The sequence below is a fragment of the Lepidochelys kempii genome, chromosome 22, assembly GCF_965140265.1.
Source record: "Lepidochelys kempii isolate rLepKem1 chromosome 22, rLepKem1.hap2, whole genome shotgun sequence".
Taxonomy (NCBI): Eukaryota; Metazoa; Chordata; order Testudines; family Cheloniidae; genus Lepidochelys; species Lepidochelys kempii.
Genome location: NC_133277.1, coordinates 4,450,923 through 4,476,246, shown reverse-complemented (window position 1 = coordinate 4,476,246; position 25,324 = coordinate 4,450,923). Strand labels below are relative to the sequence as shown.

The following is a 25,324-nucleotide window of genomic DNA, read 5'->3' as shown; positions in this document are numbered from 1 at the left end:
ATTCCTTCCTCCTCCTGATTAACAGGGAACCTCCATCCATGCGCCACAAACACACACGTCACTAACAGCTTCCGCGCGCACACACACTTCCCACCCACTGACATGGCTGTTTAGAGCAAGGAGGTCATACACCAAACTTCTGATGCAGGTGGCTGGTGGGCTAGTTGCATGGCACTGCAGAGGACTCCAGCTTTGGTCAGACTCTCTGATATCCTTTTGTTTCACAGCACCTTACAAGGTACTGGTCAACATGAGCAAGGGCATGAGAGTCTGCCCCTCTGCTTGTACTTGCCTTGCTCCTTGGGTCCCTGGAGGCAGCATATATGTTCTTTCCCCTGCTTCCAGCTCCACACATGCCCTGCATGTGTAAGCTTTGACTCTCCCCGCAAACAGAGTAATAGAGTCAATGGAGATCCAGCAAACTTCTTAAGCACGTATCTAAGAGTCTGCCTTCACTGCAGCGTTAACTCAGGTGACCAGCACCTAGGCTAGCCTAGCCCGAATGTGAGCAGCCACACTGCGTCACCCTACCCCGCATGGCTGCATCTTCGTTGGTGCTGCTCTTCCCCTCTTGGGGTGCTAGGACTTCTGCGGACATATCGCATGGATCTTAAAGCTGCCAGAGAAGCTGACAGGTTTCAGAGTAGCAGCCATGTTAGTCTGTATCTGCAAAAAGAACAGGAGTACTTGTGGCACCTTAGAGACTAACCAATTTATTTGAGCATAAGTTTTCGTGAGCTACAGCTCACTTCATCGGATGCATTCAGTGGAAAATATAGTGGGGAGATTTTATATACACAGAGAACATGAAACAATGGGTGTTACCGTACAGACTGTAACAAGAGTGAGCAGGTAAGGTGAGCTATTACCAGCAGGAGAGCGGGGCGGGGGTGAAACCTTTTCTAGTGATAATCAAGGTGGGCTATTTCCAGTCTACGTAAAAGAATAAATGGACACAAATCAGACATCAAGAATGATAACATTCAAAAACCAGTTGGAGAACACTTCAATCTCTTTGGTCATTCTATTACAGACCTAAAAGTTTCAGAGTAACAGCCGTGTTAGTCTGTATTTGCAAAAAGAAAAGGAGTACTTGTGGCACCTTAGAGACTAACCAATTTATTTGAGCATAAGCTTTCGTGAGCTACAGCTCACTTGAGCTGTAGCTCACGAAAGCTTATGCTCAAATAAATTGGTTAGACCTAAAAGTGGCAATTCTTTAACAAAAAAACTTCAAAAACAGACTCCAACGAGAGACTGCTGAATTGGAATTAATTTGCAAACTGGATACAATTAACTTAGGCTTGAATAAAGACTGGCAGTGGATGTGTCATTACACAAAGTAAAACTATTTCCCCATGTTTAGTCTCCTCCCTCCCTCCCACCCCCACCCCACCCCCGACTGTTCCTCACAGGTTCTTGTCAACTGCTGGAAATGGCCCACCTTGATTATCACTACAAAAGGTTTCTCACCCCCCCTTCCCCCCCCCGCCGCTCTCCTGCTGGTAACAGCTCATCTTACCTGATCACTCTCGTAACACTGGGTATGGTAACACCCATTGTGTCATGTTCTCTGTATATGTAAAATCTCCCCACTGTATGTTCCCCTGTATGCATCCGATGAAGTGAGCTGTAGCTCACAAAAGCTTCTGCTCAAATAAATTTGTTAGTCTCTAACTTTCCAAGAAGCTGAGCAGCTCAGCTTCTTTCCCGAAGAATTGTGAGAGAATGTGTCTGTCCTTTCGGGCACAAGGGGGCAATTGGAGGACTACTGGCACGCAAGGCGTGTAGCCTGTGTCCTCACTACTAGCCCTAGAGGAAGCAGCACCTGGGCTTTAGCCTTTACCCCTCACCCGGCCAGCTGGCCTGGGTTTAGCAGCACTGAACTCAGGTGAGAGGGTTCTGTGTGTGGACAGGAGGGGGATTAGGGACAACACCCAAGTAAGAGCCCTTGCTAACTCCGCAGTGAAACATACCTCCAAGTCACTGAAGTCAATGAGTACTCAGGGGCTCAAAGATAGGCATTTGCCTTCCTGAATCGGGGCCCAAGCCAGTAGTCTTGATCCTGTTCATACCAAATAATGTTTGGTGAATGAGATTATGCAATATATGTGTATATGTGGACATGCATGTATGCACTCCTCCCAGTTGGCTGCCGGCTGGGTCAAGTCAATTCAATCATTCGAATTAATTGCAAGCAGCCAGGAAGGAATTATAATTGTAACTGAGTAGCATTACATTATGGTGAGTTATCATTTATGTAAATGTCTTTTTAAAAATATTTGCAGGTGTCTCCCTTTGTTACGGGGAATCTCTGGAACATTACCAGAGCATTAGAAAGCACAATCCCATTTGTGACAGGAAAGATCAAAGACTTTTTAATTCATTTTCTCCTTCTTCTTTTTATCTACATTTTTTAAGTGCAGAAGGGAGCCCTGCTCCTTTTTATACAAAGAGGCTCCTCTATAAATCCTAAACACAGCTACTAAACCATCAAACAATGGGGAAGCTACTAAAGAGAAGTGTGATTCATATTTAACAAAGGAAGGTGATTAGCTGTTGTTGTATAACAATGGGGAAGTGTCAGGACACCTGCAAATGAATTAGGAGCGCGCTATATATCTCTGAGCTGTTGTGTTAGCACATCTCATTTATATTCCCAACTGCTCTGCCTTTATTGCCATTTGAATTGCACATTTTTAAATGAGATTAGGGTAAATTGAAAATACTTGTAATTTCCCATCATAATTTCCCATCAAGGAGGCAGGTGGCTGTGCTCACAACAAAGCAGGGAGCTGGCAGTGTAAATTCTGCCCACCTAATGAGGTGGGAGCCCGGTGAAGGAGAAGGTAGCTCAGCAACCTGCTTTGCTGTCCAGATATTTATTCTTCTGTCTTCTGTCCCTCTGAGATGACCACCTCTCTGCATGACCTCCCCACTCCTATGAATCCTGCCAAGCTCACTCACAGGGGCTAACTCTGCCACTCCCTTGTTTTGCTTCTCAGCGAGCTCAGCCCAGTGAGGTCCTGCAGAAAGGATGTCTTCCGTCTGAGGTGAGCTCCGCACAGCTCTGATTCGCTTGGTGTGCCCTAAGGAACCACCAGGGAGAGCCTGGAGCAGCATCTGTCTTACTTTGGACCCAATCCTGAAGGCACCAAGGACCAACAATGCCTATTTTTGCAGGAGAGCTTTCTTCCTCCCCAGCCTCTTCTCTGGCGTTCAGCCCATTGTGGGTGCACTAGCCTCGGCTGCAGCTCTTATCACTGGAAAGTGCTGTCGGATGGGGGCTCAGTGGCTTAGGTGAAATGGATTGTTCTTGTAATACCGCCCTCCTGGCTGAGTCAGCAGCAGCAGGAATTGGACCTGGGATCTATGTTTCTAAGAGTATAAACCTCAGTTGTCTGAGCTAGTAGCTCATTGCCTGCTAGGTGTGACCCAGCCACCAGTAGGAGACAGAGCACCACCCCAAGAGGAGCACGGAAAGTGCATGTTAGCCAGGACTCTCTGAGGTTCTATAGCCTGGGGTCACACACAAGCTCACATTAAGATGAGCCGAATGGTCCCTTCTAGCCTCATAATCTATGAATCCCCCTGGGGGGGAGGGTCCTCCCAGCTCAGGGCCAAGGCAAGACAGTACAGTGGGGTGAGGGTGAAACATACTCATTCTGTACCTGTGTGTGGGTAGATGGAGGTGTGACATACCAAGGTACAATCTAGACTAACATGTCACCCCTGCCCTGCAACCTTGGGTGCCTTTCAATGTGTGGCTGAAGTAGCTCCCACCTGGAACATTCACAGCCTCTCAGCATACAAGCCCTATCCTGAGTATCTGGGTATAACTGTAGCCTGTTAACCACACTTGGGTTACACTCTGGCTGTCACCAGCCTGGGTTATACTGCAGGGTGACCCCAACACACCCCCAGTCCCAGATTTCCCCCCAGCATTGTATGTCCTGTGCTGCCCAGCCCTCTCCTGGACCGTGCAAAATATTTTAAGTTCATTATTCCTTTACGGGAACAATAAACCAGCTCATTAATTCAAATAGTTATTCAGACACTTCAATTTACGCACACTGGATTAGATAAAACAGTAAAACAAGTTTATTAACTATAAAGAGAGATTTTCAATGAATACAAGTAATGAGGCATAACAGTCAGAAATGGTTACAAGAAAAATAAAGATAAGGCATTTACTAATACCTAGCTTAACAAACTGTATCAGATTCAAGCAAAGTTTCTCACCACATGTTTTCAGCAGTCTTCCTGGCCGAACCCCTCCCCCATAGTCCAACGCTTACTACCTTTTTCTCTTTAGGTGCAGTGAATGCCATAGGCAGAGAGAAAGGGGTATCTTGGGGTGCCAGTCCCCCCGCTGAGAAGCATTTCCAGCTGGGAGCAAGGCAACAAGCAGGAACTCCATGCTGATTCTTTGCTAAGATGTTTTGCCCCAGTCCCTTCCCTGCCAAAGAATAGCCACTAGCAGGTAATGATCTATTAGCCTTGTTTACACTTGGCTGAGGCATCAGCTTCCCCTCTGTCTCCAAGGAACTGGTTTAGCCACTCCCTAGACTTCTCTGGAAAACATACTTTTAGTCGTGATCTCAGTTTATGTTTATAATTTCACACACAACACTGCTATGTGCATTTTGCCATGACATTACTGATCAGCAAATTAGGAGTTTTTAAATGATACCTCAGAAGGCATACCTTGGACAAACATTATTACAATAGTGTATTTTAGGGTGTGAACACAGGGGAATAGTCGATCATAGGAGGATATCATTCTTCAAGGCTGTTAACGTTTCCACCACCATGAAGTTAACTGAAAAAGCTAAATTTAAAGAGAGAAGCTAGGGAAAGCAGCTTGTTGGATCCTTAAAGATGTCTCATTCTTCATCTCCAAATTTCTGATGGGAATGCCAAGCTGGGGAGCATCTTTCTTGTGTTGTCTTGCCTGGATATCCATCTCACCACCATCTGTTCTGTGCTGTGTGGTTCAGCTAGCCTGTCTCTATCACATGCGACGAGCACTTGGGTTATTGCACATGTGAGGAACGCCCATAACTCAGCATCTCTATAGATGCAGGAGCCTGTTCATTCACAAGGCGGAAGGGAACTGGCTGCTCTGGGAGTTTTTCAACAAACCACTTTACGGCTTCTCCGCTCAGCCTACAGGACCAGCGCACCCTCCAGTGTACCTCTGCCCGGAAAAGGTGCCCGACTGGCATCCCTGGGAATGCAGAGATGGTACATTGTCAATGACAGGTTCCCCCTACCAATGTTCCTCATGGAAGTCCCACAGATATCTAGCAGGGAAAGGGTGAGCACAAACCAAACTCAGCACGGACACCCACTGCAGAACACACCATGCAAACGAGCCCCATTCTGCGCCACTCTAAAGGGGTTTTGTGTTTTCCTCTTCGCAAGCGAGGCAGGTATCTCATGAACAAACGACACCCCGTTGGATGACAAGCTGGTGAGCTCCGAGCAATGAGACTCTGCTCCCATCTCCTGGAGACCTGCCACTTCTTTGGGGACTGATGCCCCTGACCACCACCACTAGCTCTGCCCACTCTGCTGCTTAGCATTAATGAGAGGCAGCTGTCAAGTTTGTCACCAAAAAGACTCTGCCTGCATACGTCCAGTGGAGTGCTGAACTGCTCTCTCTCTGAGCCCTGTTTGAAAGAAGTATGAGAGAAGGAGGCTAGAGAGAGCTAGTGAAACATGAGCTAAGGGGAAGCAAACGCAGTGGATGTGCTCGCCACCTGGATCATAATACCTTTGTGATACAGACAGGACCCTTGGACACCCTTGGGAGGGAGGAAGGACGTTTCGGTTCGTAGATACAAGGATGTGTAGAGTTTAAAGCCAAAAGGGACCATTAGATCTTCCTGTCTATCACCGGCGATAGAATTTCATGCACTTACTCCTATACCCAGCCCCATATCTTGTGCTTGGTTAAAGCTTCTTCCAGGAAGGCCTCCAGGCTTGATTTGAAAACAACAAGAGATGGGGAATCCCCCGCTTCCCTTGGTGGAGTGTTCAAATGGTTAAATCACCGTCACAGATTTGTGACTAATGTCCAGTTTGGCTAAGCCAATGGGCCTGCAGCCAGGACCCTGGCATTCTGTTCCTGGCTCTTCCACTGACGATCATGCAAGAAGCAGCAGGATCATGGCTTGAGCTATATGGGAGGACCTTTGGGGACTCTAGGCTCCTCTGGCCCTTGTGTGTGGGAGCACAAGGACGGCGATGATGTCTATCCCCCTCTACAAGGGGGAAGCTCCTTATGCCCTGCATATCCCTACAGGGCGAGGAGCAATCCAGGCTTTACTCTCTCCATGCCTGGGGTGAAATGTGGGGTTAATAGCAGTGCCTCCCTCCATACAACGGGCTCGCTATGCTCACCTACGTCAGTGGGCCCCTAGGCGGGTACAGTTAAGAAGCTCCTTGGATGGAAGCTGCATCATTGCAATGTGTTCCAATCAGCATTCAAAGGAAGCCAGTTTCCTAGGTTCAGAAGAATTTAGTCAACTGCTTCTCCCTTTGTTACTTTTCATGCCCTGCTGCCTGGTTCCAGTGTGATACACAAAGGCCAGAACCTTGCCCTCTGAGTGACTAAAGCTAGGCTCCTAAATCCCCACATTTAGGCACCTAAAATAAAAGCAGCCTCATGACCCAGGGTTCCCATGTCCCCACTCAAGTCAACAGGAGCTGTGGGAGCTCTGAAACTCATCCCACTTTTAGGTGCCACCCTGGTGAATAGTGGAGCCACGAATGCTGGTGTCAGCCACTGGTGAGCGTGTGTTCCAGGTCGTTCTCTGGGCCAATGCCAGTCTGTTATAGCCCCAGCTGTGGAGCCTTGGCTCGTTAGCTCAAGCTGCAGCAGCTCATGCTCATAGCTCCAGAAGTCCCCTATTCAGCCCCCAGTATGTCGGCCAGGAGGGCAGCTGAATGAGATTGGTGTGAAGGCTGAGACCATGGCTGAGAGAGACCACAGCTGGGATTCTCAAAGCTGCCCAGGGGATTTCAGCCAGCACCCAATTCCCATTCATTTTAATAGGCTCTTGGCATCCAAATCCCACAGGCAGCGTTGAGAATCCCATCTGAGGTCTCTCTCAGCCGTGCCTTCAGACCAAAGGTGGCCTCCCCTGGGGCAGCATCACTGATATTTCCCACACAAGCACAGGTGCAATCCTAGAGCGCTTGTACTGGTCCCCAAGAGGGCAGTGGGAGGATCCCCTGCTTTTAGCAGTAGGTCCCATAGGAAAACAAGCTGCTAGTGGAGGATGAGGAATCTGTGCAGGTGGTGGCAGTGGTCAGCTGACTTCCCCTCTGTGATTGCGGCACATGAAGTTGGCTTGCAGAGGGCTGATTTCTAACCCCAGTGGAGGCTCCAAAGCATACAAAAGAACTGACTTTCTGGCCATGCCTATCCCAGCATCCAGATCTATCCCGGATGGATGTCCCCCTGCGGACCTGCCTCTTCACAAAGGCAGCTGTACCCTCCTAGGCCCGATTGAACCTCATCCTTACTGAGCTCTGAGTCGTGAGCTCCTTTTGTATTTCTGGGTACTTAGATCACAGTGTAAGGAATCCATGTTCTATAAACAAAGTCACTACACCAACCCTGGACCACGGCCTGGATCCCTGCTGCTTCACGTGAACGAAACAAAAACCTTTCCTTGGAACTAGGAGTAGATCCCTTATCCTCTCTGTGGTCCAGACACTAGCAGGCAGTGACACAGACACAGAGAAAGCTAGGACATCACATTGGGAAATGCCGTGGCTTCCTAGAAGACTTGTTGATAAAGCCAAGCTCTATAGAGCTTTTGCTAAGCAATATAAGACATGTGAAAGTGGATCAGACCGAGGGTCCCTGTAGTCCAATATCCTGTCTCGTACAGTGGCCAGATGCTTCAGTAGAAGATGTAAGAACCCCACAGTAGTAGATGTGGGATCATCTTCCCCAATCCCGGTCTCAGTTCATTAGAGATCAGCTTAAACCCTGAAGCTTGGGGTGTAATAACCCTGTCATTAACTAAGTCTGGGTAGTCTTCATAGCCATATAAATGTCCAACCCTTGTTGAAGCTTTTCTTTTTCTTTTTCTTTTTCTTTTCCTTTTCCTTTTCCTTTTCCTTTTCCTTTTCCTTTTCCTTTTCCTTTTCCTTTTCCTTTTTTTACCTCTCTTCTAAATGTTGGGTAGTCAGTATTTTAGACTCTTATCATATAAAAGGCAAAATACAGAGAGTATCAGTCTAAAGAAAGGTCTGTGACACCAGTTAGGACTTGGCAGGGATGATTAGGCTGATGAAAGAGAGTAAATGCCACTTTCAAGGTAATAGATGCACAAAAAATCATCATTACAGAGTGCAGTGTGAGACAGGAACATTTCAAAGCAAGACAGTTTATTCCCTTAAATGGGAGTCACAAGCCTCCATTTTTTTTTTTATGTGAAATGTCATGTCTGAGCTCGTATGTGGATTACATCGTGGTAGATTTAAGAACTCCTAGCCAGCAGGGGAATATTATCAAGTACCATGCAGTGTAGGAATGTGATGGGCACGGCTGGCTTGGAAAGTGCTTCTGGATCCTTTGGGAGGAGAGGCACTAAAGAAATGCAAAGTGATGTCACTGTTAGAGGAGGCCCATCTAACTAATAGGATGGTTCTTCTATTCTAAACTAAATAGGTTCTTATCCCATGCTCATCTCTGCAGCATCTGAGGCCCAGATCCTCAAAGATATTTAGGTGCCCAACTCCCATAGAAATCAGTGGGAGTTAGGCAAAGGTATTTAGGTGCCTATCTGGGGCTGAGTAGTGAAATAAGTGACGTGTCCACATGTGTGTCATGTGTTTGTCTTCTCATCCTCTCCCCAAGGGGAGAAGCGTGTTCAGGGGAGTGCTTTGTTTTGGAGGGGGCGGATATATAGCTGTTACTCTAAGCTGATGTTAGAGAATTGCAGATCAAAGAAATACACTTTGCCTTTGGCATGGAAGGTGGGAAGATTTGTGATGGGTCTTCGTTCCTGAGCGAGTTCATTCCAAAAGTCATGGGCCAACCCCCAAGCACACTCTGTCTCAGGGCTTTACTTTCTTCCGCCAACAAAGGCTTGAAATTCTCTCTTCTCCAACAGTGAAGGCCCTCAAGATAGAGGGGCTCAGGTCACTAGTGATCACTTTCTGTTGTTACTTTCTGTCCACTGTTGGGTGGCTTGGTTGCCTCCAACCCATTGCCAGTGAACAAGTGTCTAGATTATAAGATCACCATCCCCATTGGCAATCACTGGTACTTCTGCTGGCCTTTACACAGAGGCTGAGATCTGAATGGGCCTCGAAAACAGAATTCCCCAAGAGCTAATTCTCCCAGGTCAAGGGTGGGACCCATTAGTGAGAGAATGAAGGGAGAGCAGGCCAGCTGCTGAAGTGTGCAGGGCACATGTGGGGGATAAACAGAGGCCTTCAGTCTTGAGGGCTCTAATCCTGGAAATGATGGTGGCAACAGGATGGTCCCAGTGAGCCCCAGGCCTCCTGGGTTCTGTGCCCACCTCTGTGGGTACTTGCACAAGTCACGTTTCCAATATTGTGGCCGAGTTTCCCTGTGAGTAAAATGGGGATCACAAAGCCTGCATCCCAGCAGGATCCTGAAGTGCTCCGACCTTATGGGCTGTAAAAGTCCTGAGCCATTCGCTTTAGAAATGAAAGCAAGCTAGCAAGTCCCCGTGCTGGACCCTTAGCTGATTTTTGGTTCAGTGCATAAGTTATTAACATGAACAATGTGGGAGCATCGGATCTTGCCCCAGGCCATTAAACAGACCGCTGAAAGTCTCCCTTGGAAAAGTCCCCATCCCACATGGCTTAGATGGACCCCACTGAAACCCCAGGGCCTGGTTTGCAGAGGTGCAGAACTCCAAGTAAAACTGATGGGAGCAGCAGTTGCTCAACACCTCTGTAAATCAGCCATCCGCCTCCGAGGCCTTGGATAGAGCAGAGTGTCGTAGAGCAGGAGCGGATGGTCCGTGTGGTGTGGTAGTGGGCAAACATGTAAGCAGCAGATCAGCATGTGGACTCTGGGCCGACAGGAATGCATCCTGGCTGCTTGTTGCCTGAGTTCTGTGATTGCAAGAGGGCTCAGCAGCTCTAGAAGAGAAACACATTCTCAGCATACGTTGCACAAGTCTGGCTTGCTGCCTTGTGGGTGGGTGGGTGGGTGTGTCTATGCACAGTGTGCCTAGGAGTGAATATTGTGTGGCTGTATGTTAGAGTGCGACACGTGTCTTTGTGTGGGCCCCTGTGTATACATGCCCAGGTTGCGTTTGTGTATGAGAGAGAGATGTGTGTACGCTAGTTTTTGTGTGTCTGTGTGAGCTGTGATGTGTGCAGTGTGTGCATATCTGTGTGTGTGTGGCTGTGCGTGATGTGTGTGTGCATTAGGATAATTGCTGTGCTGTGTCATTTAGCACGGGATGGTTCTAGTTTCTTTATCTGTCTTTCAGCTCTTTATCTTGAGTTGTCTCCAGCTGGGATGATCTCTGAATTATTAGCCTCCGAAGCCAGGGGTCAGCCAATGCCTCTGCCCCAGTGTTTGCCCAGATAACAGACAGGGCCAAAAACCAGGCAGGAGAAGAGACGGGGGAAAGAGAAAAATGTCAGGCCTGAACTGGACTTTGACTGGCTGGAGGATCCAGTGAGCATCATGCCTCACCTCCCAGGGAGAGTGCAAATGATGATGAGCTACTGAGTGATCCGTGAGTGCTGCAGATAGATAGATTGGTGATGTAGTCTGAGTACCTATATGTAAGAGGCCTAACTGTCTGGGGTTCTTTTGCTAATAGTCTCCTTAGAGAGGAGAGAGAAATGTAGGAAACACATGGGGGTGATACGCTAAAAGCTGACCTGTTTTGTTAGGATCCCTGAGGTACATCCTCCGCAGCCAGAATTAGGAGAAGTCCAGCCATAGACAAGCAGCTCCTGATGGGTGTGTGGCCAAAACTAGGGCCGCAGTGTGACCAGTGGCTAAGCTGGGGGCTGCCGAGACCTGGGTTGTCTTTGCCGTTCTGCTGTGTGACCTTGGATAAGTTAGTCCCTGCTCTGTTCTGTTTCCTTTCTCTGCCTCGTCTATTTAGACTAAGCAGTTTAGGGTAAGAACTGTCTTGAACAATGCATGTGTACAGCCCCTTTCACAATGGGGCCTGAGCTCCTGCTGCTATACAAATAATCCTGCAATATAAATAACACATGAAGCTCTGAGGAGAGCAGAGTGTACTTGTGAACTAACCCCAATGCTGCAAATGCCCCCCTGTGCTGCCTTTCACACCATCCTTGCTGAACTCAGCAGATGCCCCAGTGTTTGCTGGCACTTGCTCCATCCAAAGCATCCTCTTCAGCCCATCGCTGAGCTGATCTCCGGAACAGCAGGCTCTGAACCTGGTAAAGGCCTCTTAGTCCTTCTGTCTCTTGGAGCGAAGAAAGATGCCCCTTGAGCCGCACTGGGGGTGGAAAGGCCCTGCACAGATTTGGGAAAGAGACCATGAGACTCATGCAGCAAATAAATGGCAAAGTTGGGAACAGAGCCCGTAAGCCCCAACTCCCCAATTTCTGCTGTATCCCAAAGAGCACATGGCTTCGCCAAACGCTTTGGGGACTCTGGACTTCTGGTGTGAAAGGGTTAAATCAATCACTTGGGTCACATACCTGCCAGTTAGCGTTCACCCACTGCAGCAGAAGGCATGGCAGGGGCTGAGCGATTCACGTTCCCTGGCAGCGAAATACACTTATCCATGTGACAGCTGATGGATTGTCGATGTCTCCTTACAGACCCGCCTCTCGTCAACTTGTCCGTAGAGCCCCAGCCAGTGCTTGAGGACAACACGGTGAAGTTTCACTGCTCTGCCAAGGCCAACCCAGCAGCAACCCAGTACAGGTAAGATTGCCCGCAAGGAGCTGGCCTCTGTTCATTATGGAGTCTGTTTAACACTGCCCCCTACTGGAGTCATGCTCATGTTGGTGTGCTGTACTGGCTGGCCGTATGGAGCTGCTTCCTGTAGCTTGCCTGAGTGCAGCCAGTGGTTTTGGAGCTGTTGTGTATTGCTGTGTTTATTACCATGGGTGGCTACACACTGGCAGCTGCTCTTGTGGATTGGATAAGCTGGGCTTTGCCCCAGCTGCACTGACCATGCGATGCATTAGCTGGGGTATAGAGCTACCACTACTCCCTCCTGGAATGGAATGGACCTGCTCCTGCATACCCATTCCCTCTCCTGGCTGAGCAGGGCTGCTGCAGCCAGAGAGGCTGTCTGGTGCTCCAGCCACAATCTCTCCCATTGATAGTGATGTTGTATGTTAATGGACTCCATCTCTGCATCGGCCGCCGGGTGCATTTTGCTGCACACACCAAACTCCTTGGTCAGAGATTCACTGGCACTTTAGAGGGGATTAGAGCCCTGGCAGCACGGTGGTGTAACCATATGTTTGAGGACATAACTATCAAAACACACACTGAATGAACAGTTTATTATGGGAGAATTTGGGGCTTGTATGTTTTTTACAGTCTTTTCGAAAGATATAACTTCATTAGCATCTCTGGGCTTCTGTTGCACTCTTGGTACCCATGGGCAAAGGCTGTTTAATCGGAACAGTATAAGGCAAAATGCAGGATCATTGACGGCTGCATAGCGTAGAGCAGTGGTTCTCAACCAGGGATACGTGTCCCCTTAGGGTACACAGAGAGGTCTTCTAGGGGGTACAACAGCTCATCTAGATATTTGCCTAGTTTTACAACAGGCTACATAAAAAGCACTAGTGAAGACCATACAAACTAAAATTTCATACAGACAATGACTTGTTTACACCACTGTATGTACTATACACTGAAATGTAAGTACAATATTTATATTCCAATCGATTTATTTTATAATTATGTGGTAAAAATGTGAAAGAAAGCAATTTTTCAGTACTAGTGTGCTGTGACACTTTTGTATTTTTATGTCTGATTTTGTAAGCAAGTAGTTTTTAAGTTTGGTGAAACTTGGGGGTATGCAAGGCAAATCAGCCTCCTGAAAGGGGTACAGTCATCTGGAAAGGTTGAGAGCCACTGGCGTAGAGTAGGGGTGCTCAAACTGGGGGTCAAGAACGGGGCCAGGGGTTCACTCAAGACTGGGGGTGGGCAGGCAATGTTTTTCCTCTCCTGACAGAATTTCTGAGATTTCAACATTTTTTTGCATTCCAAAAATTCAAAAATCTCAAATATTTTTGCAAACCAACAAACTGGAAAAAAAAATTATGTGAGGTCAATCAAAACCTTTTGTTTTGATCAAGTCAGTTTCAACACGTTTCATTTTTATTTTTACTTTTAAAAACCTTTTTAAAATTTAAATGGACTAAAATTTAGAATTGGAAAGTCATTTCAACTCAAACAACCAAAAGATGTCAAAACGAAACATTTTGACAATTTCCAAACTTTTCTTTTCCAAAAAATTTTCGTTTCAGGGGATTCATCAAGTTTGACCCTGTTTCATGACCAGTTTTAGAAAAATTGGCATTTTTTGGTCAAAAAAAAGTTTCCTCAACAATTTCCCAACCAGCACAACTCACAACCGCCCTGCTCCAAATATGGGGAGGATCTTGGCCAGATCCAGCTAGATGGAGAAGGTCGCAGAGTCTGGGATCACAGGCCAGAAAAAGTTGCTAATATCTGGACAAGAGGTTAGAGAGGAGGCTTGGGAGCCAGGGCTTCTGTGTTCCAGTCTTAAATTTGCCAATTACCTTGGAGAAAGTCATTGAATCTGTCAGTGCCTCAGAAATGATACCCTCCTCCCAGGGGGTCTCTTAGTGGTAAATTAATTAATGATTTCAAGAGTTAGGGTCAGACTGGTTCAACACCAGGGGTCACTTTTCTTGAGGGTCCATCTTGCACCCCAGCATCTAAGCTTATGAGTTTAAAAAAATCAAAACCTTCTAGCCCTTATGACTGGGTAGAAAATGCTCAGAATGTGACTGATTGCATAGCGGTGCTGTGGTGTCTGCCTGAATCTGTGGACAGCCTGCTACAATAGCTCTGGAAGAGGTGTGAGCAGACCCATTTATCCTAGCCGAGTGTTAACGCTGAATCCCAGGGGCACTGATTTAAATGGCCAGAGTGGTGCAGCATGAACTGTGGAATGTGCACGGGTTAGGGAATCAAGAGGCTCTGAGTTCTAACCCAGCCTTTCACAGTGTGATGATGAGCAAGTCATTTCACCTTCCTGTCTCAATTTCCTCTTCCGTAGAATAATACTTCCCTGCCTACCACTTGCATATGACGTGTGACTTAATTAGCCAACGACTAATTACGGTACAGTGTTTTCCACCTGTGAAGCGGTATACCATAGAACCTTTGAGTTACAAACACCTCGGAATGTAAGTTGTTCGTAACTCTGAACAAAACATTATGGTGGTTCTTTCAAAAGTTTACAACTGAACATTCACTTAATTCAGCTTTGAAACTTTACTGTGCAGAAGAAAAATGCTGCTTTGCCTTTATTTTCTTTTAGTAGCTTACGTTTAACACAGTACTGTACTGTGTTGCACTGCTTTTTTGTCTCTGCTGCTGCCTGATTGTGTACTTCCAGTTCCAAATGAGGTCTGGACTGGTCAGTTTGTAACTCTGGTGTTTGTAACTCTGAGGTGTTAGTATATAAATGTTACATATTAGTGGTGTCATTAACCTCTTCATTGATGATCAAAGCGTATGAGAAAGGAGAGGGCCAATCATATTATCAAGATCTGCACAATCTGCTCCCGTTGGTAACTCATTTTGGCATCGTTACGTAAGCAAGGGTTAGGGGTGGAGCCTGGGACAGTACTATCAATTTTTTTCCCCCAATCTGGTCCCTGTGTCAAACATTTTGAGATCATCAAAGGGTGCTGTAGACCTGCCTATTAATTACCTCATCATCCATTCTCTACATGTGAGAATGGATGATCTAGTTGGGGATTGGTCCTGCTTTGAGCAGGGGGTTGGACTAGATGACCTCCTGAAGTCCCTTCCAACCCTGATATTCTATGATTCTATGTGCTTCCCCAAACCAACCCAGGATACCGAGGCTGGACTGGCTCCTCCCTAGGGAAGCTGCATTTTGGATCAGTCCACATGCTGGACCTTGTGGTTCGACTCTTGTGTACCCTTAAGCTGATCAGACGTATAAGAACTATAAAGATAAACTTCCAGTTGAGTCAAATTTAATCTCAGAGATCCCCCTGGACATTACATGTGTCATGCATTTGAATCCTTTTTGGTCCCCTAGCAGAGCTGATGCTTATAGACGACAGAGGTCTCTCAGTTGGAGTCTTGACTCCAGTATCTTGCAAGACACACAATGTCCAGCAGGATCTCTCTTCTAGTTTCCTGAGCAAGATGTTGGAACAACCAGGGCATGGCTGCCCATCCAGAGAATCCCTCCCAGATTTTATATTGAGCCCAGTGCCAGCTGGGACAGGACTTTGGGAGTGTAGTCAGGGTGGTGTGTGTATCCATGAGTGTAGACCTGGTCAATAAAACTCACAGTCCTGGAATCTGAGAACTCTACTATTGGGTTGCATGCATCTGTTCTAGTTGCCACAAGCCAACATGTGAGGAGAGAGTAGGAAGAGCTGTCCAGACAGTGGCCAGAACACTGCCACAAGCCAACATGTGAGGAGAGAGTAGGAAGAGCTGTCTAGACAGTGGCCAGAACACACCTCACGTGCCTGGAAATCCTGTGACAGCCCCATCCCTGGCACATGGTGCTCTGTGCTCCGGCAATAGGGACTGTGACTGGATAGACAAGGGCGAGGAAAATGAAGACAGTGGAATCTGATTGCACATGCTTTGAACTGCTTCCCTCAGAGCAAAGCTGTTGTATACACACCTGCTATCTTGAGCTGCTGGTGGATCTAGCTTTGCCGTGGAAAATGCAGGGCGGTCAGTTCTGAGGGGTGCTCTGATGGGCCACGTGCAGGTTCAGAGGAGGGAAGTTGGGGAGCCTCTGTTTTAACCCCCAACCCCACCCCCCCCCAACAAAGTCTGCACCAACCAAACATCAGGGCTTCCCAAACAAACCAACGGGGATCAGCCAAGCCTAGCAATGTCTCTCAACTCTCTCAAGGAGAGTTTGGAGCTCTTGCTCCTGAGATAACACTAAGCGAACAGTGGAAGAAGGACAGAAACACCTAGTGTCCCCTCTGGCCGATGCAGGGAATGACAGTGGTATAGAAGAGATAAGACTCAGTTGTAGTGAATCCAAAGGATTTCTTCATTGAGGCTGCTGGACACAGCCTAAAGTCATGGAAGGGGCTGCTGAGTATGGCTCAGTGACACCACCAGACTCTGGAAGGAAAGATACATAGTGAAAGAGTTTACAGTCTCAGTAGACAAAGGGTGGGAATGGAAGCACAGGCACACAGAGAGGAAGCGACGAAGTCGCACAGCAGGACCAGGAACAAAACCAAGGTCTCCTGACCACCACTCCAGTGCCCTACCTATAGATCAGTGGGTCTCAACCTGTGCTCCGTAGACGTAATCTGAGGATTATGCCTAAGGGGTCCATGAATGACTTAGATTGAAAACTGACTGTACAGAATTCAACTATATACACAGACAATAGATTCCCAAAGGGGTCCGCAAATGAAAAAAGATTGAGAGCCAGTGCACCAGCCAACATCGCTTCTCTTGTTGGTCTCCTTCAGCATTGCAGCGGCTTTCATGTTCACACCTGTACTCAGCTGCTCATCGCTCCTCACTGGGTGTTACACACACACACACACCATCATTTATACTTTTACATCAAAACCAGGTCAAGTTAACTGAGCAGCACCTCCGGGGACAGGTTATCATGACCTGCCTCCTGTCAGGTTTCAGAGGAGCAGCTGTGTTAGGCTGCATCCACAAAAAGAACAGGAGGACTTGTGGCACCTTAGAGACTAAGAAATTGATTTGAGCATAAGCTTTCGTGAGCTACAGCTCACTTCATCAGATGCATCCAGTGGGGAAAAAAACCAAACAAAAAAAATGCATCCGATGAAGTGAGCTGTAGCTCACGAAAGCTTATGCTCAAATCAATTTCTTAGTCTCTAAGGTGCCACGAGTACTCCTGTTCTTTTTACCTCCTGTTAGACTTTTACAGCTTAATTAGCACAATCGAGTGTGCTGGTAGCAGCTATTCCTGCTAGCTGGAAATCTTGCCATCAGATCAATAAAGCAATAATTGCATTCCTAGTTACAAAGAAGAGTTATTCATTTGAGAAGTCAGTTAATGTCAAAGATACAAGTAGCTCAGTTTTCTTATGTATGGTAAAAAAAAAAAAAAAAAAGATGAAGCACATGCCAAGCTGGGAAAATAGCTTTGGTGAACTTTCCCAGGAGACGTTACACCATGATGGATTCACTCGCACAGTCAAAGGGAGAACAACCCACCTTAGCTGAGTGACAAGACATTGGCCGCAGCCTGACACAACCCCAGAGCTCAAGACTGCTTGAACTAGCCTTTTCCTCAGCTTCAACTTAGTGCAGCTACGGAGGGGTTGCTGAAATGGCTTTATGACACCTTTGCATCTCAGTGGCCCTGGGGCACTCAGTGCTGGGCTAGATTCCACTCACCACTGGTGCACGTTAGAGCAGTTTGAGGGCTGCTCTAATTTGCATTGTCTCCCAATGCCCCAGCCTGTGGTATCACCAGGGTGCAAGGGATGCCCAGCCATGCCCCCTTTCCTCTGGCCAGGCCCACTGCTCTGGCCACAGCATGCGGTGTGTGGCATAGGAGCTTCATTCCATTAGGGACTCTCCCAGGGCAGGGACTCAAACAGGTTTTAGGACAGCTTTGCTCCCTTGTAACAGCACAAAGAGCTGTCCCTCTGTTCTTTAATCACCACGTTGAGTCTAAATATCACACTCCTCTGCCCCATTCCTGTCTCCTTCCAGTCATCCTCCCTGCAGCTGTAGCACTGGTTTCCTAGCTCCCCTGCTTTCCCTTCCCTTCCCCCCGCACCTCAGCGCCATTCATCCTCTCACCCTCCCTAGTTGTCTTGGTGTCAGCGTTTGCAGCTCTATAAAGCTCGCTCTCTCTCACTCAGTCCAAAGCATTTTATGATCCAATGTGTGATGGACTTTCTATACAAATTAATTGGTCATTTGATGGGTTGTATTTTTTGCATAGAAAATTGTTTTGTTGTTGGTTTGTTTTTCAAAGAAAAGGAGCCTGAAAAATGTGAGCACTTCATTTGTTTGGGTTTCTTAAGCTCCCTTAACAGATTAACATCACTCGAAGCTTTTTTCTCACCACAATTACAAGCTAAGGGGATTTTGCCACCATTCCAGGGCTTTCTTTCATCTAACAGCTATGATTGATTTAGGGCCTTTCGGTTTCATGCCAAAGAATCCCAAAGCACTTGACAGACTATGCAAAAGAGTCAGTTCTCCCACCGCTGAAATGCAGCTGTCTCTGTAGTGGAACACAGCAGCTGTCAGGACAGGACACAGCTGTTTAGGAGAGGATATGATGAAGAAGAAGAAGAAAAACCCCAATAATATATCCATTTGAAACTGTACGGAGAAGTGAACAGGCAAGAAATTCGTTCCAAAACTGGAATATGACCAGGACCTTGGGGTTGATGGCATTATGGGGATCATTAATGATGGTAAGCAGTCAGGACTTTGACTATATATCTCATCCAAACCTCAGTGGCCAAGATTTTCAAAGCGCTTGCGTATTTTGGGTGTCCAACCTGAGACTCCTTAAAGGGGCCTAAATTTTCAGAAAGTGCCTAGTACTGGGTCACTTTAAAGTGCCTCGGGTTGTACAACCAAAATCCCTAGTCACGTGGCACTTCCCACACCACGGCCCCAACACCATGGTAACATCTGGCCTTGGCTCCAGTTCACAGCAGTGGGTGAAAACATCCCTTTGCACAGTTTTAGATGTCATCTGCAGGCATTCAAATGGGGACAAGCCGCATGACCATCAGCCAAGCACAGGGATAAAAGATGTGGTGGCTCTCCAGGGTTCTGAATAAGAGGGGAGAGAGTCGCATTTTCTTATTACAAAAATCAGCAGACTTTATCCGAGCAGTTCCTGGACTCAGAGCTGTGAGCCTGGAAAGTACAAACCAACCAACTTTCTGAACCTTGCCTCTGCTTTTGAAGGGAAACCATATTAAGGAGTGGAACATGTGTAAAGTCTTAGATGCAGACAGAGCCCACGGAGGCAACAGAAAATAGGTGAATACGAAATCAGCGCTTGGGTGAAATCCCGAAGGCCCCAGGGCCATGTGGTCTGGGTAATTCAATCCCCCCGAGAAAGAATAGGCCTGGCCTGCAGAGGAGGTGCAAGACTCCTTAGGTGTCATGCAAGACCAGAAACAACGAGCATCCTGTTCTTTGAAATAAATAAATTAATTAATAAAATCAAACTAGGATCAGATGGAAGAAGAGTTATTTTTTTCTCCAGGAGACTGAGCTGCTCTGATTTATGTTGTGGGGCTTCTCTCATCCTCTGATAGAAATGTCAGGTCTTGGTCTCCGGCCAACATTTCTTTTTTTATACCTCCCAGTATGTTCGTCGGTAAACAACTTTAAACACAGAGGGAAATGTCTAAACAATACAAATGCCTTTTTCTGGGCAGGGATCCACTGCAGACTCGGCACTGTCATCTTTGCCATGAATAACCTGTGCAAGCTGTCGCCTGTCTTGGCTCCGCACCGGGACTCTGGTTTGCAAAACCAGTGTCTCCATTCTCTAAGCATGACGAGGTCACAAAAAGGCGTTTGCACCTGAGTGCATGCCACGCCGCGTCACCTGCACAAGCCTTGCAACGCGCTGTGCATGTGACATGGAGCCTCACCCTGCACACATACCTGCACTAACAAACATTGGCACGCTCTTGTGAGCCACATGCCCACTCAGGCACCCCTTTCCTTGCGCACACACGCGCACACACTCTTGTACAGAAAAGGGGACACATGCATCCTCATACATGCTCCTGTTGTTGCATACACATGCATCCTTCCAATCACAGGCATTCTACAGTACTTTCTGCATTGGAGTTGCCAATTTTGGTTGGACGTGTTCCTGGAAGTTTCAACACATGACATAATCTTTAATTAAAAACTAACCTTTAATTCTGGGAGACTCCAGGACAATCCTGGGGGGTTGGCAACCCTATTCTGCATACACACATTGGCTATTGTGTGCACCCTCATGGGGACACACGGGCACATACACATGTAATGTGTTTGTAAAGAAGATGGTGTTTCTCCTTCCAGAAGCTAGTCCTAATAGAAGATAACAGCCTACTAATGCTGCCTGTTGACAGAGTTGCTGCTTTAGCTCAAGTTATGGAGGTCTGTGTCACAGTGTTGAGAGGTATAGGTTTGGACCCACATGGAGGGTTAACACACATCTACATCCCGTGGGTTACAGAAAGTGCTCTGAAATCTGCTCAGACACGTGCATTGGCAGGGCAAAGCTCGGCTTCAAGTGTGGACAAGCTGGGGTGAGTGTCCTTTAGTGATGAGGATGATGGGAAACGGGGCATTGCCAAGTTCTGTCGTTTTCTCCCCATGTGGACTGGTGTGAGATAGAATCCTCCCACTGGGCCACAGGGAGGCTGTTCTATGCCCACTACTGCGTTTTCAGCCCTGCTATCCAAGCTGGCATGCTTGCCTTCTTCGTTAAGTGCTTTGAGGTCCTCAGATGGAAGGCATCCATGAAGTGGGTATATTGTAAATAAGAAACCAGTAAACTTGCCCCCTGCCTTGTACAAGGCAGCAGGACTATTCAGTTATTCTGAAGGCCGGTGAGTAGAGCTGTGCAGGACCCAGAGTTTCCATTTCATCGGAAACTTCATGACTGCAAAAAAAATTCTGTTCCAAAATGAAACATTCTGACGTTTCCCATGAAACAAAATTTGAGGGGGAAAAGCCATTTCAGGTTGATGGAAACATTTTGTTTGGCTAAAATGAGAACTTTTTTTCCTATTTCAATTTTTAAATCTTTTACGTTATTTTCTCCGATATGCAATTTTTAAAAATGGAAAGGAAAATTTGTTTCAGACTGGGCAATCAAAACTCGCCATCCTGAAGAGGTCATCAGAGCTCTGCGTTCTGATCTCTTATTCAACAAAAACATTATCGCAATCAATGTTGCCACAAAATGTTTTTATTCTGACAAAAACCTCCTTTTCCGAAGGAAAAACTTTCCATCGGAAACCTTCCAACTGGCTTTCCCGGTGAGTGCGTTTTCTCTGCCGGGGTGGTGGGGTGAGAGTGGGGCTGGTTCTCTCTGAAGATGGTACTACTCCGCTTGTTTTCCCACTTGAGGATCCCAGTCAACTGGCGGTCCTACCTGAGCTTAAATCCCAAGGATACACCCACTTCAGAGAAAGTCGTTCACCGAAGGCAGCCTCCGTGTTGACGCTGCTCTCCCCAGTCTCAGTTTATACCAGGTCAGGCACGGAGCTGGAAGATGAGGCTGAAAGCAATGTTGGCTTTAGTGACTATTGCAATTCCTGTGATTGGGGTGGAGGTTGAGGTGTCATTTTGGTTTGGTCTGGAGGGAGGGGCCAAAGCATCCCTGACAGTGGCCCAGTTTTCTCCACTTTATACCCTCCTGTGTATCACGGTGGTTCCTGAAGGGCAGCGTAGCACGTGACAGAAGGACGGCTCAGTGGTTGGGATGCTAGCCTGGGTCTTGGCTTCAGTGCCCTGGCCTGCCACTGATTCCCTGTATGACCTTGAGCCAGACACTTAGGCCCAGATCCTCCCAGTGATTTCAATGGGCGTTAGGCGCCTAAATACCTCTGAGGGTCTGGGTCTTAGCCTGTCTGTGCCTAAATTCCCCAGCTGCGTCCTGGGGCTGACAGCACTGCCCGACTGCACAGCAGGTGTGTGAGGATGAATATGTTTAAAGGCTGTGAGGTGCTCGGGCACTACGGTAACAAGGAGCAGGTAAGTACTGAAGCTGGATACGTTCAACTGGAGATCAGGGCCACGCTGTAGTACAAGGCAGTCTCTAGCCTGGAGATCTTATACGCTAACGGGACCGGAAGCCTTATCAGCCACATTTACAGGGGACTGACAAAGTGACTTGGCCAAGGTCTCCCAAGAAGTTTGTAGCAGAGCTGGGCCTTGAACCAAGGCCCAGTGCCTTAACCTGGAGCCTTCGTACCTCTGGAGGGGAGGCCTGGACCCTAGTCAGGGGCTGCATGGGGAAGCTGTTCTGTGCACAAGTAAAGGCTGTCACTCTCCTCCTGACACTGCTAGCCTGCCAGAAGGGTTAAAGAGGAACTATACTGCGTGGGTGGGATTGCTGGGCTTGTTCCTGAACATTCCCTGGGGCCTGCCTAGGGCAGGCGCTCCCTGCAGCCGGCAGCCCCCAGAGCACGTCCTGTGCTTGTACGCAGTGATGTAGTGCAGTGGCATGAGCCCAGAAAAAGAGGCCAAATTGAACCAGTCTGGGCCTTTCAACCCATTTAGTTTGAGCAAAGCAAACGGGCCTGAGCGTTTAATAGCTTCATGCATCTTACTTGGTGTCATCTTGAACCGATGAGGAGGGACTCTCTGGAAGGCGCTGGCTCTGCCCTGGCTTGCAGAATGCCCATTACAGCTTTATGGAAAGCCCTGCTCAGCTAACAGAGACAAATGCCCTCTGCAAAGGGGAAGGAGCTGACAAGCAGGAAAGGTTGGCTCTCTGTTCCTGAAGCTGGAGAAGTGGAACAAAAGCTCTTCACCCCCTCCCCTAACCTCACAGTCCAGGGAGAGAAGCCAGGCTCCCGAAGGAATGCGATCAACTCTTAACGCAAGGGGCCGGATTCTGCAAAGCTTGGCTGGGCGCAGTAGGCTGGGTGAGGCTGCTGCACGTCAGCACCAGTGGGAGTGGAAGCTACAGGTGTTAAGCCACCCGCCCCATTGGCCCCTTCTCCTTTACTCACATGAGAGCAGGACGATGAGAGAATGGGGAATGGAAGTGGCCTAGGTTACCTGGTCTCTAGATAACCTGCTGGTCAGTGTGTGCTGTGTATCCCCCTCTGGGCCAGATGCAGGGAGAACGGGAGGCCAGTGCCGGGTGCTGGAGCTGTCAAGCTTGCTCTTTACTGCTAGAGGTCCCCGGGTCCATCCCTGGTGTTAGCCGTCATGCACAGGGTATGTCTACACTGCAGCTGGGAGTGGGCTTCCTGGAGAGAGCAGATAAAATAGCAGTGGAGCTGGGAGTCTCAGAGATGGCGGCTTGGGCTAGCCACCCCAGGACAAATCTGCCCAGCCCCCCGGGGATATAGCTGGGTGGCCACCAGGGCCAAACCGCTACTTTCAGCATGCCAGCTCGAGCAGCACTAGCATCTGTGTGTCTGCTGGGGCTGGGCAGCACGCTGCCAGCTGCCATGTGGATGTACCCGACAGGGTGCGTCTCCATTGCATTTGGAAGGTGTGATTGCTGCACATGTAGACGCCCCCGAGTTAGCGCTGATCTAGCTCAGTCAAAGCTAGCTGGAGTCACAAAGCTGCCCGGGCAGGTAGCCAGGGGCCTGGGTGGGCTGCACTCAGGAGGCTAGTCGAAATCAAAGCTGGCTGCAATCCCCCTTCCAGAGAGGTGGGTCTGGCTTGTTCCCCGGGGCTAGGCTCACACAGGGGCCATGGGCATTATGGCTAGTCAGATCTCTGCAGGCTGCCCTTTCGTTCCCCTCATCGAGGCTTGTGCTCTTGGAGCAGCATTCGAATCCCAGCTCCCTGTCCGTGGGAGTTGGACAGTGCCTGTGGGTGCTGCTTCAGACGCTTTGTTCTGAATAGTTCTTCTATTGTAATTAATTCTCGTTGAGGTGGGGGGAGGGGGTTCTAATTGAATCTCATGGTCCCAAGAAATTGTGACATACCTCCCAACTCCCCCCCACATACACGTTCCCCCCCCCATTTCACTGTCTTCCCCACCCCTCTGGCGACCCTTCAATGTCCTGCATTGCTAGTGGAGTGCCCTCCTTTCAGACTGAGGAGGAGACGGGACTCTTTTGGGTGCCCATGAATATCATGCTGGTGCCATCCAATGCAAGATCCCCTCTCGTCCGGCTTTAGTACTGCACCATTTAGGGTAGACTCCGGCTCCCATTGAAAGCCATAGGAGTCTTTCCATTGACCTCAGGGGAAGTTGAATCAAGCCCTTATTCCCATATGGGCTGCGTTGCTTTGGTGGCATGGGGCCTCGCCATCCCCTTCCCTTTGTCTCCAGTGTTGGTTCCCTTATAAGCTGACATGTTGGAGGATAAAGTCCCAGGAGGAAGCAGTGTGGAAGAGTGGGTTTTGAGAGATCAGCTTCTGGGCCTGGGATCAAATACTGAGAAGCCGTGGGAGGAGCGGCGTGGAGAAGCAATGGGAAATGGCTACTCCAGCGAGGCCAGGCAGGAAGTACATGAGTGCATAAATTACAAAACCAATCATCCTCCAATACACTCCCCCTCGTGCTCCATTCCCTCAATGGACAATTCTGGGATTGGGGGCTGGAGGAGGATTTGGAATTTAGCTAGTTTATTTTGCTCCAAGCAAACAAGAGAAGAGAGAGAGAGAGGGAGTAATTAGCTGCCCTCGTTGTTCCACCGCCTATGATAGTGGGTAAAATTAACGGGAAACAACAGAAGTCAGAGCTACGTGAACTGACTCTCAACCGAGCCTCCTCTTTGCTCTCTTCAGATCTTTCTGTTTACCAATCTTCTCTTGGCTTTTGATGTCAGTTGTGTGTCTGTGGGGTGTTTTTTTGCTGTTATTATTTATCACTCACAGTGAGAAGGAGAAGCATTAAAGTGGCAGAATAAAATGAGCAGGTTTAATATTGCAAGAGGCAAAGCCTTTTGGCTTGTTAGGATTTTTATTATTTTTGTGAAGGGATGGGGAGTTGGTACCGACAGGGCAATAATAAATATCTCGCTCTCTCACACTGATATAGTGTTTCCCATCCCCAAGGCTACCCGAGACCTTTAAAAACGACATTTGCTCTTTATACATTGGGGACCCCAGCAGCAAGCACCCACTGCTCCCATCAACTTCAGCTGGAGTTCTGGGTGAATAGCATCTCTGAAAATAAGGCACTGAATGGAGAGAGATTTCACCTATTGCTGAAAGGCAGCTGTCTCTGCAGTGGAGTACAGCAGTTGCCCAACAGCACATTACAACGCTAGGTAGCAGTTTAGGAGAGGAAGTGATGAAGCAGTTCCAATGGAAACCGCAGCAGGGGTTTAGGTCAGCGGAATGACATAACCAAAACTGGAAGAACCCAGAAAGTGTGATGGGTTCTTTAGTGGCCACATGGGGATCGGACATGATCCCAGTAAT

General features: G+C 48.0%; 1 protein-coding gene across 3 annotated transcripts in view; it reads left to right on the top strand.

Annotated features, from left to right (window-relative positions):
- Positions 1-25,324, top strand: part of KIRREL3 (kirre like nephrin family adhesion molecule 3) — a 727,360-nt gene that overhangs the window by 573,846 nt on the left and 128,190 nt on the right. For all 3 annotated transcript variants that reach the window (XM_073320929.1, XM_073320928.1, XM_073320926.1), the window contains exon 7: positions 11,818-11,923. In XM_073320929.1, the coding sequence (XP_073177030.1) occupies positions 11,818-11,923 (106 nt within the window). The remainder of the gene's footprint in view (positions 1-11,817; positions 11,924-25,324) is intronic.